The 21,201-nt window shown below is 46.1% G+C and overlaps 1 protein-coding gene across 1 annotated transcript in view; it reads left to right on the top strand.

Annotated features, from left to right (window-relative positions):
* Window positions 1–21,201, top strand: part of LOC147624344 (uncharacterized) — a 106,752-nt gene that overhangs the window by 55,706 nt on the left and 29,845 nt on the right. Inside the window, exons 5-6 of the mRNA XM_086819322.1 lie at window positions 20,429–20,535; window positions 20,666–20,772. Of these exons, the coding sequence (XP_086675448.1) occupies window positions 20,429–20,535; window positions 20,666–20,772 (214 nt within the window). The remainder of the gene's footprint in view (window positions 1–20,428; window positions 20,536–20,665; window positions 20,773–21,201) is intronic.

Here is a 21,201-nt window from a genome sequence, read left to right as displayed (position 1 = left end):
TGAGCTAACAGACTGCATGGTGGAGAAGATACAAAACATGCAAGACATTGATACAACCAAGCTTGCAGATGTTCAAAATCTGTGTGTAGATCGAGAAGGAGCAACCATGGGGCTGATTTATGAGCTAATAGACCGCATGGTGGAGAAGATACAAAACATGCAAGACATTGATACAACCAAGCTTGCAGATGTTCAAAATCTGTGTGTTAATAGATGGAGCATGATGCATTCTCCTTTACATGCTACAGGTTTTGTTTTGCATCCCATTTGGAGAGGGAAGGGTCAGGAGTCTGACAATGAAGTGCATGATGGATGGATGACGGTCATAGAGCGATATATTGGATATGATACAGAAATACAGGGTATCTTGATTGATGAGTTGGATGTGTATAAATCAGAGGGGGGTTCTTTCTCTCGTGCCCTTGCAAAAGAGGAGAAGAGAATGCACCAAGCAGTCAAATGGTGGGAGACATTTGGTGCAAGTACTCCCAAATTGCAGCAGCTTGCTATTCGTGTGCTTTCTCAAGGGAGTTGTGCCTCTCGATGTGTGAGAAATTGGAGCACTTTCTCTCTCATTTATACTAAGAGAAGAAACAGGTTGAAGCCCTCCAATACAGAAATGTTGGTCTATATACATACTAATCTACGACTCATCACAAAAATTAAGGCTCGAGGGTTTGAGAAGATGGAGATCACCTTGGACATGATCAACAAGGAAAAAGATGATGAAAGGTTGATATCTTTGCAGGAGATGCAAGAGCCTGATGACATTAGAACAGCCACAACCACAAATGTTGGAGGCATTGAGGAAAATGTCGATGATGAGTCGGATGATGATGATGAGGATTCTTCTTCTTCCTCTCATGAGGATGAAGAGGAAGAAGTAGAAGGGGATGAGAATATAGCAGAATAGGCTCTTCCAAAGTTCCAAGTTTCATGAAGTATTTTATCTCTAGAGTAGTATTGAAATTTTTGCTATGGATGTTTGTTTGCTACAAGTTACAACTTGTGCTTTGATTTATCTAGTTTTCACTATTTAGCCTTGAGGCTTGACCCTTGGGTAAGCAATGAGCCTTTATGTAACTTGTAAGTGTTGTAACTTTGGAAGCTTTTATAATAGAACTTGGAGAGCTTGAGTTTACAATGTATATTTGTATCTATTTGTCTAAATCGTCCTTTCTATGAGGTATTATATGGGTCACGTATGTTACTCGGCCCAGGCCTGAAACATACTCGAAACATTCTTACATACCCGAATGTGTATGCGTTTGCTAAATGTATGTTACAACTATGGATTTGAGTGAAATCCTCATCCTTGAAAGCAATATCAAACTGGGCAATAAAAGCAAGTGCCTTTGATGCATCATATTCCCCATGATATGTGTCAAACTTCATAGATTTGTCTCCGGCTTTGAAGTCACGAGACTGTGATGCATGTGCCTGCATCTCAACATGTTTTCCCACATGTTTGTCCATTGGGATAGCCCTTGTGACTGGCATCATTTTAGGAGAAAAAGGTGATGCATAAGCAATAGATACATGTGCCTTGTAAGCATGAGGCATGGCTGGCCCCTCAACATGCATTGGTGCATTTTCAGCCATAGCTTCTCCCTCACGAGCACAGTTGAAGGCATGAGTGGCATGAGAGATACGCGGAATACTTGTACCAACAGAAAATTGCAGCCCATGTTGCATGTGTTGTGCATGCACATTTTCAACCGGCAATGGCATTTGACATACATTTTGACCACTACCATAAACATTGCATACTTCACGGGCTACATAAGGTACTCCTACATGGCGTGAAGTCACCGATGGTTCCTCTCCCATAGCATGGAGATTCATCCTCTTAGACATAAGTTCTTGTTTGGGCACTTGTGGGGATTCCAAGACATGTGAGATGGTTGTCTTTTCTGCATAGGCATCCTTCATACGAGCGAAGTATGCACGTGTTGCATCCCTTGGTTGCATGTGCAACTTTGGAGCAATCATTGCCATTGCATGATCCATATAAGATTCAGCTTTCTTGGCTTTCAAACGGTTATGTACCAATGGATCCTCGTGGCGGTAGAGCTTCAATTCTTCTTCGTGCATTTTCTCTTTGCCACGGGACGGCTGTCCCACATATTCATGTTCCCTAATGTGCACCACATGAGTTTGCTCATCCAATAAAGCATTGGAGGCATACATTTCATTGTCCCTGCCTCTTGTGTTAGCATCTCTAACATTCACTGCATGGCTGTCCATAGTGTTCTAAGTGTAGAGATAGCTAGTGTTCATGATGATCGTCTTTCATGATAGAAGTGAAAGAGAACCGTATGCTCTGATACCAATGTAACTTGGTTGAACACAGTGCTAATCAATACACTTAAATACACCAAGATTTAATGGACAACAGGCTCAATACAAGAAGTAATTTGCTGAATTGACAAGAGACGCACAATGAGCTGGAAAGGCTGGCCCCTCCCTCAAATAAAGTATATTGATCTTGGACATAGTGTCATGGGCATTTCTGACTAGATTTCCATACCAATGCATATGAATACAGTATTGCAAGCAAAGTGGTTATTGGTGTAGACTTGCAACTTACACTACCCTCTCAAGTGCCCATCTTCCTTGGAATCCGGTTCCTTTCTCTTGCTACTTGCTTCCAAAGCTTACCAATTGCAAGTAGAGTCGATGACAACGGAAGTCTTCGCGATGGAAGTGCTTGGAGTGTTGAAATCTTTGATTTGTCCCAATTCTTTGCGACAAAAATCTTCAAGAGGATGAAGGGAACCCTGAGAAAGCTTCCCCTATGGTTCAACTTGAGAAAGGAAGGCTGAAATTAGGTTTTCAGCAAAAAGACCAGAAATTAGAGAGCTGTTTTACTGAATTTCAGTCATTGGGAGTGTGTAGGAGAGTGAATAGCACCCAGAAACACTCTTGGAAGCTTGGGAAACACCCTAGCAACCTTGGATATGGAGTTGGGAAGGAGAAAGTGCAGAAAATACAGCCCAAGAGGCCTCATGAAGGAGGCGCCTACTTCTAGAGAGAGAGGGAAGAGTGAGGTGGTGAGTTGTCCACTCTAGGTGGCAGGTAGGTGCTTTGTGGAGCAAGCTGGAACGGACACATGGCTGGTTACTCCCTTTGTACAAAGGGGATAAGGTCTGGGCGGTGGGCATTGGGTTTTGTCCACCTCGGGACATCAGTGTGTGTGAACATAGGGCTGGTCATAATTTATAAGTGAGTTTTGGTCGTCCAAAACTTAATGAAGTGTGTGCACACTCACTTATAAATTAGTGCTAATTCCTAAGGCTAGGTTTATGACCAATACTTACCACCTATCACATGCCACATAACCATGTCAGCAGATAGTTTCACACGCACGGTTCACGGGCGGGCATCCCCTTACCTGGAACTACACATTGGTCAAGTACGCATGAAATCAACATGCAATTTCAAGTGCAAGCAAGCACATAAAGATGGTATGCAATGCAGCATTGGTATGGACAATCTCCGTTCATGTGACTATACTAAAATAGACGTGCTCCAAGCAAGTACACGAGGTACCAGACCCAATGGAACACCAATTCACCAGGCATTTCCGGGCATGTACATAGAGGCACAAGTCCCAACGGAAAGCCAATTCCATAGTATCACATGAGTGGCATCAATCCCTGACATATACAATTGCCATGGTGTAACTCGTAGCAGCGGTGCCCGGGGGACTAGGGCCTTTGACACACTTGTTGATACCATCAATGCATATTAAAACATTTAAATATCCTGGAGTCCACCAGACCCCTTTCAGACTGGGAAATGTCCAGGCTGGTGACATCCTCCCCAACTTCTTAAAAGTTGTCCGCAACTTTAAGTTCAAGCCATATATTCAAGATATAATCATGTCCCATCGATTGGGCGAGACGAGACAGTCTCAAAAAATCCAATATAACTGAAGAATCCATGTCCCCAAGAAATGGGCGAGACTAAATAAGTCTCCATAATACCAATATCAAAATCATGTCCCAAGATAAATGGGTGAGACAAAAACAGTCCCATAAGTCCAGATATCATAATCATGTCCCAAGATAAATGGGCGAGACAAATCAGTCCCATAAGTCCAGATATCATAATCCATGTCCCAAGTAAATGGGCGAGACAAAACAGTCCCATAAGTCCAGATATCATAATCCATGTCCCAAGTAAATGGGCGAGACAAAACAAGTCTCCTGCCAATAAGGCATCGGTCCACATGACCCTTGGCATAGACATAAGTCCCGTGCCAACCAGGTATCATGTCCACTTTACCACTTGCACTCCGTGTTGGTACTCTGACCACATAGCTTCACGGGCATCCATTGCCAAATGCTCCATGCCAATGCATATGAAATTCAGTATTTAGAAAACAATGGTATGTCGATGTAGATCACCAAGGAGCTGCCTTGACGCCCGGCCCGACTTCAGTGCCCATATTCTCTACCATTGGCTCTATGTTCTACCAAGCAAGGTAGCAACATCTTGAAGAGCACTTAGGACAAGAGAAATACTACACAGGGCGGCTAAACAAGGAGTCCTGAAAACAATCACTCGCAGGCATAGATAACCTGGTGTTCCATACGCATTTCTGCTACACATAGTTTATAGGCATTTCGGCCACCAACTCACACTACCCTCTCAAGTGCCCATGTTCCCTTCCATTTGCTCTCTATTGTTCCACCCACACATGGTAGAAACAATCTTCAAGAGAGCACGTAGGACAAGAACACTACACAGGGTATGTTGTGCTTGTCACTACCCTTTGAAGTGCCCATGTTCCCTTCCATCTGCTCTCTATTGTTCCACCCTCACATGGTAGAAACAATCTTCAAGAGAGCACGTAGGACAAGAGAACACTACACAGGGTATGTGAATCATGAGTTCCATAAGTCCAATGCATCCCAAATAAAGGGAGCCAAAAAGAATAATCCATCCCAGTAAAAGGGAGCCATAAACATAATCCATAAACCTGAGGATGGATCCAAATTCCTAGAAAAGAAGTCCAGGAATCCATACACCTGTATACCATAATCCTTGTATACCTTTACTCTTACCACATACTCCGTGCTAACCACACACCTTGGAGTAGAGGTGAACTTAATCCATAAAAGCATCATATCCATGAGATAACCAAAGATTTCTTCTCTATAAACTCGAACAGATTCGTCCATAGAAATTGCCTGTTAAGCCCAATATCTATATAAATCTCGTCCAAGAAAGAAATCTCCATAGATATATTCCATCCCAATAAAGGGAGCCATGAAAAGAATTCATCCCATTAAAGGGAGCCATAAACAATGTTTCCCTGAAACCATCTCAAGGCAAACAACAACACCTTTCTCCTTGCATAGCTATACAAGGGTTAGTGAACATCAAAAACACTTCATAGTAAATAGCAAAAGCACCAACTTTGCAAACTCAAAGTATACTTAGCTTTTCTTTGCGAGGTTGGTCATGAGGCCAAAAGAAATATCTCGTCACCATATCCTTAAGATATCCTGAGATATATCTCCATATAGCTTGCCTGTAAGCTTGATAATATAATCCACAATATCCTTATGAAAAGAGTGCTAAACGTGTGCACATAAAGCCAACTTCACACTTCCACGATAAAATTCTGTGAATTCATAAATCCTTAGATCAACAAGCTGTCTACCGCTCATGCTCTTGCTTCAAAAGCTATGACGCGGCTGGCCATGCTTAACAACAATGATGGTAAGTGTGGTCCCCACTTGAGATCTTTTCTCTTCCTTATTGATAGAAGGAAGCCTCCGCTTCCAAGAAAGCCTATGCGCTGATACCAATGTAACTCGTAGCAGCGGTGCCCGGGGGACTAGGGCCTTTGACACACTTGTTGATACCATCAATGCATATTAAAACATTTAAACATCCTGGAGTCCACCAGACCCCTTTCAGACTGGGAAATGTCCAGGCTGGTGACACATGGACACCAGTCCAATGTACATACATGATGAGAAAGCACGGGTGGACCAATTGGGTGGCCAAATGGTAACATTTTCTGCACTCATTCAAGTAATGACCTGGCTTCTTGCAATAGTGACATTTGCCCTTTTTCTTGGGCTTGGCTGCATCATTTTTGGTTGAAAACTGTGTTTGGCTTTTCCCTTGCCCTTGTCTTGGGCAACAAAAGCCTCATCACTACTATGCATGCTGGAAGATTTGTTCTTCCGATTCTGCTCCTCCTGTAGTAACAAGCCAACCAACTCTTCAAACAAGATTGGTTCTAGGTTTCCTCACATAGATAGAGTCAGCGATGTGTGGAAGTTCAAGTAGGTTTCTGGCAGAGATGATAGTGTCCTGGAAACCATCTCCTTTTTAGAAATGACCTCCTCGATATTGAGCAGCTGCTCCCGAAGATCCTGGATCTTTGTAAGATGATCAGCCATATTATCACCGTCATTCATGTCCAAGTTCTCAAGCTCTTTCTTGAGAAATGCAACCCTGGTCTCATTCTTTGCCTACTACATGGTTTCAAGTACATCCCAAGCTCGCCGTGAGGTCCTGCAAGACCAAATTTGTGGTATGATTGATCGCTTTACTACAAAGCAATCAAAGCCATCACTTGGGCATCGCGAGTATCCCATCTCTGATGCTCCTGTGAGGGAGAAGTGGGTACTGCAGCTTGTTGAGCACCACGGCCAGGCGTGTTAGGTGCTATGTCAACAAGGCGTACATCTCCACTTGACACATAACCCCATAATCCTTTGGCCACAAGAAGATTTTAGACCATGAAACTCCAGAGGGAGTAATTACTGCCATCCAGCCATTTGCCGAAATCTTTTTACCAAGAGAGATGCAAACACGTGCAACCAATATGCTGTATAAAGCACTTGGAGGCAAATTCCCAAATGCATCGGATTGCAATGATAGGCAACCACAAAGTCCTGTGCAAATGTTTTGCCCCAAATACAAGGCTGCAAATAATTTGCAATGTTGAAAATCCTCAAATTTCTGAGCACCAATGGGTTGATTTATGTGCCAATTGCACATAATTCCCAAAAGCCCAAAAAATTTGTGTACCAATGAGATTTAATTATGCGATTAAGCACTGATTTTAGGAAAGCCCTAAATTTCTCTGTGTCCTGTAATTATAATTGTTCAATTAAGCATAAATTTTTGAAAAATCCCCAAATTTTCTCTAAGTCCTGCACCCAAATGTTGCCTTGCATTGCTACCTGCACTTGATTTTTGCAATGAAGCAATAAGTTCACAAAAGCCCCATGAATTGAAGCAAAAATCGATTACGTGTGTGAGGAACCCTGATTTTGTAGGGTTTGCAAAGATACAAGTGTTGCTGTTGCTGGCTAGCTAGCTATAGGGAGGAAGTTGTACAGCCCATGGGTAGATGATAGGCAACGCACTAGCAACGGGAGACTTGACGAGCAAGCGGAATTGGCGGGAATTGGCTGCAGACACAGTAGACAGCGGGAGATGCAAGCGCTACAGACGGTAGGCAGCAATGGCAATGTCCACGGCGGCGCATGCGGACGTCCAGACGGCAATGGCGAGAATAGCTGAATGTCGAAGGCGACGGCTACCGGACGGAACTGTGACGTCGGCTGATTGCCAGAACTGGTGACGGACGGCCCAAACGCGGGACGGAATGAGTTCAGAAATCTATGAAAATGTGGCCTGTGCCACGTAAGCCACAAGTGTGGCGGGGCTCAGCCAGTGGCCGCCCATTGTGGTGCAAGCGTCACCCGTGGTCTGAGCAGTGGTGGAGCCCTCAGCACTATCGCCGCCCGAAAGGAAGGTGGCAAGGGGTGGCTAGCGCTTAGATGGGCGGTAGGCCGGTAGAGCTCAAAAGGGATGGAAATGCACAGTCGTCAGAGGGAATGGAGGGCGACGGAGGTCCGCAGCCGCTTGCAGGATGGAAACGCCAGACAGAAACGACGAGAACTCCACGAACAGAATCGTGCAGAAGGCTGCAACCTTGGCTCTGATACCACTGTTAGTGTTAGGGCTGCACACAGACAGAGACACACAGAGAATGAGTAGCAAGAACACTGAAGAGAGATGGTGATTGATGATCACACAAAGATGATAGCATAGAATGTGTGGAGCTTGGGGGTGACTCCACAATATCAAAATACAAAAAATGTGGTGTCCTTTCACACCTAATATCCAAGGGGAAAAACGCAAAGGGAGAAAAGCGCCCTTGGTTAGCCAAATGTTCACATGTGGCACTACTCATAGCATATGCCAATAGGGATGGACTTGGTGTCTTTTGTAAAATTAAAGGTTCGCCCAGGAGGGTAGTCTCCCGGGGGTGGGGGGAGGTGAAGTGGGACGATTAGCCATAATGCTACTCTGAGCAAAAAAAAGGTCGTCTTGAACTTAGGCTAAAAGGAGAGGGTAGGCCCAACACCAAGGTTGGGTAGCAGGCCGAGGTAGAGAAGAAAAAGGAGCAGAGCACCGAATGAGGGAAAAGAAACGAGTAGGCGAAAGAAGAGGCGGGTAGAAGGGCTCAGCAGGAGATGGGGGGTGGTGGAAGCAGGGAAGAGGGGGATATGGGCAGCGAGGGGTGCACCAAGGAGGAGAAGCCAGTAGGGTGGGCAACGCTTAGCACAGCCGGGGAGTGTCACGACTTGGTAGCTATCTTTCACAAGTTTTTTCGAGTTTGCCTCATCTTCATTAGGGGGAGGTGTGACACTTCTTAGAGGATCATGTCTTTTGTAAAACTGGGCGGGCACACCCACAACAGAGGCCTTGGCATAGTGTACAGACAGGAGATGACTGCTAACACCCCCTCTCAGCTCCTGGATGTGGAACCAACCCCAGTGAGCCGGAGTGCTGCCGGAGCATAGCCTGAGGTAGAGACTTCGTGAAGAGGTCCGCCGCATTGTCCTCTGTCGAACAATAAAGAAGCAAGATGTCACCAGCCAAGATCTTCTCACGAACAAAGTATATTGTATCTCTAGGTGCTTGGTCCAGGCATGGAAGACCGGGTTTTGAGCAATAGTGATACAGCTCTGGTTATCGCACTGGATGACTATGGGCTCCTTCTGTGGAAACCCAATCTTGCCAAGCAATCTCTGTAGCCACACAACCTCGCAAGCAACACCACAAGCAGCCCGGTACTTTGCCTCTGTCGACGACAAGGCAATAGTTGGCTGCCTCTTGCTGCTCCATGAAACCGCTCCTAAGCCGAGGGAAAAACTGTAGCCTGATGTGGATCTCCTTGTGTCTAGATCTCCTCCCCAATAATCTGAGTCACTCCAACCTTGGAGTCTGACTCCATCCATCAATCCCCCTCCTGTATAAAAAAGTCCAAGATCCTTTGTACCCTGCAGATACCGCAAGATCCACAATCCTGCTTCCCAATGAGACTTCAACGGCGTTTGCATAAATGAGCTCAACAGCCCCACAGAAAAGCTCAAGTCCAATCTGGTATAGAGAGGCATCAACAGGCTCACAAGGATCATTCGTGTTCGGGTCCATTGGCGACGTGATAGGCTTGCAGTTCTCCATCCCTAAGGCCTCAAGCAACTCATGAACATACCGCTGCTGAGAGAGAAAAAAACCCGTCTAGGTCTGCTAGATCTCCAATCCCAAGAAGAAATGGAGTAAGCCTAAATCGGTCATCTCAAACTCCTTTGCAAGGCAGCCATCGTCACTGCAATGTGCTCCATATGACCGCTGGTGAGAATGAGGTCATCCACATAAAGGATGATCAATGTGACCATGCCGCGTTCCCGAAAGAGATATAGGTTGGATCTGCAACCGATCTCTGAAATCCAGCTCATAGAAAGAAAGAATCAATCTTGTGATTCCAAGCCCTGGGAGCCTGTTTAAGACCATACAAGGCCTTCCGTAACCTGTAAACCATCCCCTTTGATCCTGGAACCTCAAAGCCTGGAGGTTGCTCAACATACACCTCCTCCTGCAGGTCACCATTAAGGAACGCAGATTTAACATCCATTTGATATACGGGCCACCGTTGAGAAGAAGCAAGGGCAAGAACGGTCCGAATCGTGGTCATCCTCGCTGTCGGTGCAAAGGTATCCTCATAGTCGCTGCAGGCCACTGAGCATAACCCTTGGCCACAAGTCTGGCTTTGTGTTTGTCCACCGACCTATCTGACGTATACTTGATCTTAAAGACCCACTTGACACCAATGACAGACCGTTTCGACGGCCTCGGTAGTACCAACTCCCATGTGTTATTCTTCTCAATGGCATCCAATTCCACCTGCACGGCTTTCCTCCAAGTATCCTGTGCAAGGGCTTTCTTGACGGAAGTGGGCTGTTTGTTCCGCATGATACCAGACATCAAAGCATAGTTTACCTGTAAAAGCTCCGTTGAATGACTTTTATCACGGACTCTGTGCGATCTTCGAGGTTTGTCCTCTGTGGTCCATTCGGAGGGAAGGACACCCAACTCCCGAAGGGTGTCCACCAACCACCTGGGTACTCGAACAGAACGCGGAGCCTCCTGTTGCTGCAGGGGCTCATCTCCAGCTGCGGGTTCAACCTCCTCAACTGATTGAGGTTGTCCAGCTGGAACAATCGACTGGGAATCATCATCAGAATCCTTTGGGTCTCCAAGAAGTGGCGGCTCATCAACAGTGGAAAGCGGAACATGCTCATCAAAAACCTTATCCCTGCTGACGACAACCTCGTTCCTCTCTGGATCATACAACTTGTATCCCTTGGAAAGAGAGTTATATCCCACAAAGACAAGCTTTTGGGACTTTGAGTTGAGCTTCCCCCTCTGCTTCTTCGGAATTTGAACATATGTATCGCTCCCAAACACATGGAAATGGGACTTTGAGTTGAGCTTCCCCCTCTGCTTCTTCGGAATTTGAACATATGTATCGCTCCCAAACACATGGAAATGGGAGTTACAGGTTAGCTGCCAAAATATGCCTCAAAGGGAGTCATGTTCGGTATTGAAGTCGTCGGAGAACGGTCGAGGATATGGACAGCCGTAGCCACGTCCTCTCCCCAAAGTGGACGAGGAAGATCACGATGCTCCAGCATCGTCCTCGCCATCTCCACCACAGGCCTGTTCTTCCGTTCAACTACTCCATTCTCTGATGGCGAACCTGTATTGGCCAGCTCCCTCTTAATGCCATGTTCCACACAAAATCGCACGAAAGCATTGGAAGAAAATTCACCTCCTTTGTCAGCCCGAAGAGTCTTCACATGCAAGCTAGACTCTTTCTCCACCATCACATGCCACTCCTTGAACCGAGCAAAAGGTTGGTCCTTCTGTGAAAGGAAATAAACCCATGTGAATCTGGAATAATCATCAACAAGCAACATAAAGTACAAAGAACCTCCCAAGGATGCAGTCTGCATAGGTCCACACAAGTCAGTGTGTACCAACTCCAAAGGTTTCGAAGCCCGCCTCAAAGCTTGCTTTGGAAAAGATTCCCTGTGCTGCTTACCACGAATGCAAGAACTACAGTGTCCTTGCTTGCTGCCAACATGTCAAAGAGGAGAGCGCGGAGAGTTTGTATATACCATTCTCCACGCTGCCTTCCCAAACAACCTGGCCAGCCTCGCAGTCCCGTGGAGCAACAGAATGCTCCTCAAACTCCAGAAGCCAGTCTTGCACACCTCATGCACTGACAACAGATGAAAACCAAGTGTTGGGACGTAAAGAACACGAGAGGAATACTTCTCCCCTCTGCCATCGGGAATGATCTCCATCCGGCCCTCACTGTGTATCAGTATGGTGGAATTGTCGCCAATAAAAATGTGACCTTACTGCCGTTTCAGATCCAAAAAGAAGTCACGGGAAGGAGTCATGGGCCTAGAAGCACCACTATCAAGAATCCATTCTCGAGTATCCTTTGCGGTGAAGCCAACTGCCTCCTCGCTCGAAGAAGATGAAGCATCTGTGTCCAACATCTCCAAGTGCACAAAGGCTGGAGTCTTTGCAGTTGAAGCTGAAGAATCAACACTCTTCCCAGTCCGCTTAGGACACTTCCTCCAATAGTGGCCTTTCTCGCCACAATCATTACAGGTCCTCTCAGCCTTCAGTTTCTCTCGGTTTGAATCATGCTTCTTCTCAGAAGACTTCTTCGATGAAGCCTTCCCTTTGCCCTTGTTGTTATTATAGCCCTCTCAAAACCTCTGCTCTATGGAGGGTTCGTGAATCGCTCTTCCTGGTCCAAGACCATGGGCACAAGCTTCTCCCATGTGATGGTGCTGAGCCTGCCATTGGTAATCAACGAAGAGTAAAAGGCTGAGTACTGAGAGGGCAAATGTGACAGCAACGTTATGGCCATATCCTTTGATGATATCTCTTTCCCTGCCTAGAGAACTTCCTGCTGAAGAGCGTGTAGCTTGTTGATGTGCTCCTGCATTGTCGACGCCTTTGCAGGATTCATCATCCGCATCTGAACTTCCAAGGAGATTCTCTTCATGGGTGACATCCTGTTGTAGAGAGAAGCCAAAGGCTGAGTACTGAGAGGGCAAATGTGACAGCAACGTTATGGCCATATCCTTTGATGATATCTCTTTCCTTGCCTAGAGAACTTCCTGTTGAAGAGCGTGCAGCTTGTTGATGTGCTCCTGCATTGTCGACGCCTTTGCAGGATTCATCATCCGCATCTGAACTTCCAAGGAGATTCTCTTCATGGGTGACATCCTGTTGTAGAGAGAAGCCAAATGCTGCCAAATACCTCTGGCCAGCGTCATATGCTTTATGTGGTTGATCACCTGTGGTGTGCAATTGACAAAGATGAAAGAACAGACTTTGGCATTGACACGATCCCATAATTGTGCCTGTGCCTCCCGTTCCTTCCGAATAGAGGGTAACTCGCATTCCTCTAACTCCGGTCGTGGAACCCCAACAACAATGAAATCAGCCAAGTCATAAGACTCCAAAACAGATTCCATCATTACCTTCCATATGCCGTAGCTGTTCTCGTCCAACTGGCGGTCCACCGGGAACGTGGGGAGTGTCAGGATCTTCACGTGCTTCTCAGCCATCTCAAGCAAATCTTCCATTGCGGGGTTTTAACTGAAAAGGGAGAGTGGGTGGGAAAAAATGAAGAACTAAACCTGCAAGTGGCTGTCCAGCAACACGGCCCGTCTTTTTACTTGCTTCTCCTCTTCCTGTACGGCCCAAAACAGTCCTGAAGTCTTGTGGAAGGATGAGATAAGAAATAACAAGTGGCTGTCCAGGACTCAGCCCGCCAAACGCTTGTCATCCTATTTCCTCAAAGTCCAAACAATCCTCCAAACAACACTTCAAACTACCCCCCTCTTGCTCACACAGTTCCCAAGATCTTCCAAGAGCCTAGAGCTCTGATACCATGTCAGAATATGCAGTGGAAATGAAGACGATCTGAAAACTCCAAGAGCAAGTGCACAACAGAGAAACGCAGAACTGGGAGAGAGAGAGAGAGAAGCGTGTAACTCAACTATATACACAAGAAAATCCCGGAATACAATGTGAACAATGTGGGGGGCAAGGGGCCATTATATATGGCCCCAGGCTGCTTGTTGGCAGCATAAATACAGCCAACAGCAGCCCACGACTTGGTACTGCCAGTCGGCCAGAGAAAAGGCAGTCGGCCAGCATGTCTCTTAGTCGGCCAGGGTAGAGCACTTAGTCGTGTGAAAATCCATCAGTTGGCCAGCACACAAAGGTAGCCGACAGCCCTCCCACACCCAGAATGAAATGGGAAAAATACATGGAAGTGAGGAAAAATGGGGACACACCAAAACTGGGCGGTCACACCCACAACAGAGGCCCTGACATAGTGTACAGACAGGAGATGACTGCTAACACATGTGTCCCTTCGGGTATGCATTGTCATGTACCACTCCCCCCCACCCCAATTACTATCAGAGTAGTGGTTTTCTCAAAGCCGCCATGGAAGAGCTTTCGCAGCCGTGGAGATAGAAATAGTCGTGCTATGCCAGGATAGGATTGTGCTTTCAACGGTCTAACCTAGGAAACAACAATTTGTGAGGTGTTGCGAAACGACAATTGCACTAACTATGTGGAAGCGTAATTAATGATGATTAATGCTTATCACATGCACAATGATGACGAGGGTGGTGGAGGAGAGGCTTGGAGTAGATGGAGGAGAGCCAGGCAAAATTCGTACCTGATCGTACGGATCCGTACGGTACCGCACGGTACGATTCGTACGTACGGTCAGATCCGTACGATGTACGGAACTAAGCATGCCCCCAGTCATGGATTGTAACACAGAGCCACCACCAAAATAGCCTGGACGCATAGACTGCTGTGGAATAGATGGCTGTCCGAAAAAGGAACTCTGTGAGTTTGCACCAAAAGTGTTTTGCATGTTCGGAAACTGTCCAAAAGAAGGATCCTGTGGGAAGCCACCACTATTGCCCTGAGGTGGGTTCTTAGAACGCTTTCTTCTTCTTCTTTTCAGGCTCAGAACGGAATCTCATAAATTCAGCAAACTTCTCACTTTGAGTGAGCTGCATAAACACATCCATTACCCCTCCCAAACGATTTTTAAACTGAGTATCATCTTCCTCTTTACTAGGCATATCTTCTGGCTGTGTTACATCCTCATATTGTGCATCTTCTGCAGCCTGTTCTCCTGCAAGAATATCCTCAGATTCATTTCTCTCAAGAGAGGCCTCTAGCTCTTCCTCTTCATCATAAAAATATTCATCTTCTGTGTCTGACATGTTGCTGAATTTTTCAGCAATGACTTTCCTCGAGACAACCACGAGCTCACCCCCTTAAGAAAGTTGATGATGGGTCCTGGCAACGGAACCTTGAAACCTGCCTCTGGTAGAAACCAAAGTGCGGTAGACTAGCAGTCACCTTTCCAATTGTAGTCCAGACAAATAACAAATAAACAGGAGCTAGAATGCTCCAGAACCAAAAGGAAAACGACACCTGTTGGCCCCAAAGCTTGGTGCCCCTTTCGGTATTTCTTTATTCAAATTCAATGGAAAGTTTAACTGAGTACAACAAAGCCAGTCAAGGAAAGTAAACCTGCATGTCCAATCTCGCAGCCCTCAAGACCTCTTAGCATAGAGGATTCACATACAGATTTGTGTCTCACAAAAGCAACACACTGTAGTCTCCTCTAATCAACCAAGACAATACAACAGGGCAGCCTTGAGCACGCATCTGGCTGTTCCATGTTCATGGCTTCAAACTCAGCCCAAGTACAAATCAACTATCCAACTCTGTTTCCACCCTTCAAACTGCCATACCCCTCCTCTCACAAAGGGCCAGAAGAAACAATTCTGTAGCAGACATAAGCCAGTGGAAAGAAAGAGAGAAAGATATGTTTAGAGTTTACCAACGGTTATGCGCAGTTCTGCATCGGAGGGATTGACCGTACCAGTCTGTACTTGCAGTCGCCTATGTTAGCAACTCTGCAGCACACGTGTGCACCTGTCCGTACAGGTTTGTACTTGCAGCACACGTGTGTACCTGTCTGTACTTTTCTACCTGCAGCCGCCTGACTGATGCACCGCTTGAACTGCTGATGCACTGCCTGAACTGCTGGACTGAACCAGACTGTACTCGCCTATACCCGTTCGTATAGAACTGTACCTACAGCCGCGTGTACCTGTCTGTACAGAACTGTACCTGCAGCTGCCTGACTGATGCGTTGCCTACACAGCTGGACAGATGTACCTGCCTATATCTGTTGGACAGGACTGTCCGTACAGTTTTCGCCTGTTCCTGTATGCGTTAGTGGACCTGCAGCCACCTGTGTCAGAAAGTCTGCAGCAACCGTACCAGCCTATACCAGTCTGCGTCAGATGACCTGCAGCAACAGGACTGATCTGTCCGTACAGTACCCGCCTGCAGCACCTGTACCGTCCAGTTCTCCTTCCGGATTCCTGCTCTAGCTTCCTCTCCACGCAGCCAGACCATACGTGTTCTCTCTACACAGCCAGCCGACTAGTCTCCTTTTCCCAAAAAGCAAGAGAGAGAGGGTGGAGAGGGAGGCGTGTACTCTAAAAGTAGAGTAGCCCCCTCCAATATTATCCTAGTGGCCCCTTTTAAAGTCTATCAAACTTTCTAAGGGCCTAACCTTAGAAAGTTAAAAACCTTGGTCCCCATTCATACTTGGGGCTGTCCACACATATTTCTTTTGTTGGACTCCCAAGTATGCATCTTGCTCACCTACCACCATGCTGACACTTATGTTGTTCCACTTTCACAGGGTCATGACATCCAGCCTTTGAAATTTTCATTTAGGTGGCTGCTGCAAGGAAGATTCATGTCCATGTGGCATTGGATTAAGGTGTGCACGTGACATTTTGGCCCCCCGAGGTGAAGATCAGCTCCTCCGAGATGGTGCACGGCCACTGTAATTTCCATGATGCCACCCCTTTGATCCTCTGAGAGGACTCCCCATCATGGTACTTTTTGGGTTCATTTCCTAGGCACTCATGGTGCTTATTGGGCTGCCAAAATCGCTCCAATCGGTCCATATCGAGCCTTTCAATTTACCATTAGGTGGCTGCTGCAAGGAAGATTCATGCCACTGTAATTGTCCATGATGCCACCCCTTTGATCCTCCGAGAGGACTCCCCATCATGGTAAAGTCACCTCATATGCACCAAGCATGTGTAATGGGAAGGCCTTGTTGCACCTTGGTCTAGAACGTGGTGTGGTCCTGTGCGCCATTTGAAGCATAGATGTTGAGGAAGCCAAGCCAGTCTTCTCCAAGAGAAAGAACCACCCATTGTGCTCTACTTGGGACAATGATACCAAAGTATGTCACCTGAGACAAAAGGCAGCTTCTTACTGAGATGCAGACTCCTGTCTGGTTCCCAAGGGCCCAATCATATCAAAACTAAAAAGTGTGGTTGCTTCCTGAGAGAAGCTATCCACGTTGTTTGATATGGCTCGTCGTGAGGTGATGCGGCTGGATCATGAGAACCACTGACGAGGGCATGCTGTCGCTCCTCTCACACTATCATCTTGGGCATGTTTAGGCTGAGAACGTTCCATGAAATGATCTGCATGACTAGGGAAAGAGGTTGTGAGCTCAATTGGACTCTCTTCCGCTTAATGAGATGCAAGCCCCTGTCTGGTTCCTAGGGGCCCAATCGTATGAGACTAAAAAATCTACCGATGAGGGCATGCTGTAGCTCCTCTTACATTATCATCTTTCACACGTTGGAATGATCTGCATGGCTAGGGAAAGGGGTTGTCAGCTCAAATGGACACTCCTTCACTTGCGAGGATTTAGGTAGGGGGTTGGATGGAGAATAGTGGATGTCCAACCACACCTACACGATCTCTAGGTGGGGACGAAGGTGTCGACAAGTATGACCACTTTGCACCGGTTCTGTTGTCGCTGTGGCGGAGTGGTTGCTCTATCAATGCATGTACTTAAAAATCCCCCACTCTGCTGCAAAGTCGATGTGGAAAATGATGAAGAGGCGGGCCTCTCTCGCCTCCACATCTTAGGAGCAGTCTTACTGTCTATGGTTGGAGCAATTGAACTCCATCTTAGCCAGTGGCCAAGCCTGGTTAATGAAATCGGTAATGAATAGAGTGACAAGAAGTTGTGACAAGCCAATGGCTTGGTTCTGAATGGTAGTGGCTACAGACGTGCTATCCCATTGCATGTCAGACTCGGGGAACACACTTAGGGGGGAAGAGAAGATGGATGTGACTACATCATAATGGGTGTGCAAAGACTGGGGGAGGCAATGATCGTCTTCATCAGGTCTGAAAACGCTGAATCGAGTGGTGACAAGGTTTGGCAGAGTCTCAAGCTGCGAGAGGGTGGGGTGTGTGGAAAGCTGAAGGGATTGTCAGTGTAAAGGCTGGCCGGTAGGGGAGGTGCAAGGGAGGTGGAGGAGGAGGTGTAGTGGGAGGAGGATAAAAGAGCGACAGAAGAGGTTGGAATAAACTCAGGAGGAGGTGAGGGAACCTTTCTTGCATGGGCCAAAGCCTAAGCCTGGGTGGGTCCACAAGCATGGCGGCCCTCATTGTGGGGAGGGGGGACGTCGGTGCTAAGATACTTCTTTGACATGGTAGATGCTGTCCACTGGCCCACAAGATCTGCTGGCTGCTGGGCTGGTAGTTCATGGATGTTATGCAATTTTTGTAGGCTAGTATGTACAAATCAGTTACATTTATGTAGCCATGTGTATACAACATTGATGGCAGCCGCTATAGGCCAGAAAGTCCCTAAGAAAAGGTACATTTGGAAGCTTTCAAAGTGGGAATGTTCATGCAGCACCACCGTAGTTGTCACGGTACGAAAATACGATACCGTACGGTAATTTTTGGTACGATATGAAATTTTTAGATACCGTACGATAAAATACGGTTTTTTTTTTAACACTTACAAACTATGGAGCTTCAAGCTTGAATATGAGGGAAGGTTGGGGGGGGGGAGTCTACAGTGCTTGAGGAACCAGAACATGGAGATGTGTCTCTCCCAGTTGGATCTCCCAATTGTCTCCAAAAAAAACCTGCATGGGTAATGCAATACCAAAGGTCTCCCTGTGTAGCGTTTATGACTAAGGGACCGTCCTTGCACAAATACGAGCAGTGCATCTAGGGTGATAGGTTTAGGGACTCCTCTCTAGATCAAAATGGCCATGTCCAAATCTTCTCCCTCGTACATAACTTGAGGATCTGACTGTCTAGCCTACCTATACCAGGGATCTCCAAGTGATGTAGCAAGATTCTCTCATCCTACCAATCAAGTGTACACTACCAATCCACCTTGCCAGATTTTTTAGGTCTCTCAGCAACCCCATATGGAATACTGAGTGGACACGAAAGTTGCAAACTATTGCGGGCATTTGGAATCTTCGTAAAGCAGGATTTCTAAATTTTTTTTAGCATTTGGAATTTTTTTCTGAAGGTGCCCCGGGGGGAGGGGGGGACTTCGTACCGTACGAACCGTACGGTACGAATGGGATCATACCGGTACAAGAAACAACTATGAGCACCATGGCACAACAAGTTGATTATGCATGAATGTTTGAGTACTTCGCAACATTACAAAGATACAAAATTACCATGCAAATGTTTGGTATGTATTCCAGATAGAGTAAGAATGTCCTCCGAGAATACAACTTTTTGCATAAGTTTCATGGATATGATTTTGACATCCGAGAAGTATCTTGTTGGGGCCATGTTGGAAGCACACGGTGTCTTATGTCCACAAGCTGTATGGACAGCATGCTTTGATGATTACTCCTGCTGTCCAAGCTGATCAGAGTTGATTGGAAGCCCGGGACGATGCATTTGCGGAGAATCAGGTGGCCTCATGGGCATGCAGAGAACCAGGTTGCCTTGTGGGCAAGCCTCTGGAAGAGCTGTGGAGGAGCAGGTTGCTTTGTGGGCAAGCTCTATGACACAGCTGTGGAGAACAAGGGTGCCTGGCAATGGGTAGGTTGCTCACTTGCGGAGGTATGCATTTGACTACCCTAGGACTTTTATTACATTGGGGCTTTCTGGTAGCTATTCATGAATCCATGTGCAATAGAATGGCTGGTATCCATGCTGGGGTTTTATTGAGGATAGCTGGACTTCTTGCTACACTGGGGTTTTCTCATAGCCGGACTTTTCTTCTGGGGTTCTACTGTAGTTGAGTATCTTTCCACACTAGGGTTTTCCTGTGGACGAGTTTGTTTCCATGCCCAGGTTTTCTGTGGATGAGTTGGTTTCTCACACCAGGGTTTTCTTGTCGATGAATCGTGATTATGGGAGTTACTCATAATGCATTAGCTATGTGGGGTTTTCTCTTGTAGCTGGATGTGGACTGTAAGGGAAATGCCCATAGTGCTAATGCACCTAAGATAACAAGACAGGTATAGAGGTTGAGGACTTTGTATCTATTATAACAAGACAGCAATAGAGATGATAATCTTGATGCTTACCATAGCAAGATAGCTATAGTACTTAATGGACCTGCTATGACAAGACGACTTTAGAGGATATGGAACTGTGAGAAGATGACTATTGAGAATATGGAACTGTGGGAAGACGACTATTGAGAATATGGAACTGTAGCAAGACAGCCATACAGGTAATGATGGGGCTTACTAAGGTAGACAACTATAGAGGATATGGAACTGTGGCAAGATAGCCATATAGGTAATGACAGGGCTTACTAAGACACGATAGCCATAGAAGTGGGATCTATTGATATAGACTCCTCTCAACCATCTTGAAGAAAAACTTGAATGGTTTATATTGAGCAAAAAGTGCATTAGGTAACTGCCTTTTTAATTCAAGTTTGAACATTGACCTTTTCCCATTCTTCGTGGGTAGATCTTATCCTGGAAGTGCGGCATTGAGCTTTGCTGCTCCTGCTGCTAGGTGGGATTGGAGATCTATGCTATTTTCACTCATGTTTTTTGGTTCTGAAACACTTGTGAGGGTTGGTTTTGAGGGCCAATGTGCCATTTCATTTGGGTTCTTTTCATTTGTTGTTTCTCAGTGGAACAGTAGCAGCCATGCATATTGTGATGCTTGGACTACGGAGAGCAGCTGCAAACATCGCAGGTGGTACACACCATGCATTCCCAGGCCATGGAGAAGGATTTTGTGAGGTTCCTTTGGATCTTACCTTGAGAAAAAGTGAAGTTCTGCAATTTTTCATACAAAGGTATAAAACTGTCAAATCTATACATAAGATTAGCCTTTATGAATAAGTTCTTAAGTGTATTTTTGGCAGGTGTGTTCAATGACATAGCAGTAGCTGCATGTGCAGCCCTAAAAGCTTACCCGGAGTGCTGCAGTTTAGAGCGACCTGTTTTGGTGATTGATCTTGATGTCCACCAGGCAAGAAGTGCAACCTGAATACCTTTATGATTCTTGTTAGTTTATATGTGTTAATATCATGAGTTTGATAAAGAAAGATTTCTTTCTTGTGGCATATAAATGCCTTACCTTGTTACCTCAATGCTTTAAATGCACCAAATGATGTAGGCCATGCTGCTTGTGGCACTTCCCCTCAATGTAAGATCACTTGAAAGTTGGGGTTACAAGACAATATTGATGGTATAATGGGTGCAGGGTTGACGGTGCTAGAGGAATAGCATGTATGACCATCTACAAACTCCCCCCCCCCCACACACACACACATACACACACACACCCCAAGAAAAGATCCTTCCATTAGTTACCGAAACAGCTAAGTACATGACCCAATCTCAATTGAGGGAGACAAGAAGAGAAAACAATGGATGGGGACAGAGAGGGGCTCTTCCC

The sequence above is a fragment of the Cibotium barometz genome, chromosome 25 (assembly GCF_041138505.1).
Source record: "Cibotium barometz isolate CiBa-2024 chromosome 25, ASM4113850v1, whole genome shotgun sequence".
NCBI classification, from domain to species: domain Eukaryota; kingdom Viridiplantae; phylum Streptophyta; class Polypodiopsida; order Cyatheales; family Cibotiaceae; genus Cibotium; species Cibotium barometz.
The sequence above is the reverse complement of the archived record's forward strand: the minus strand, read 5'-3'. Positions and strand labels throughout refer to the sequence as shown.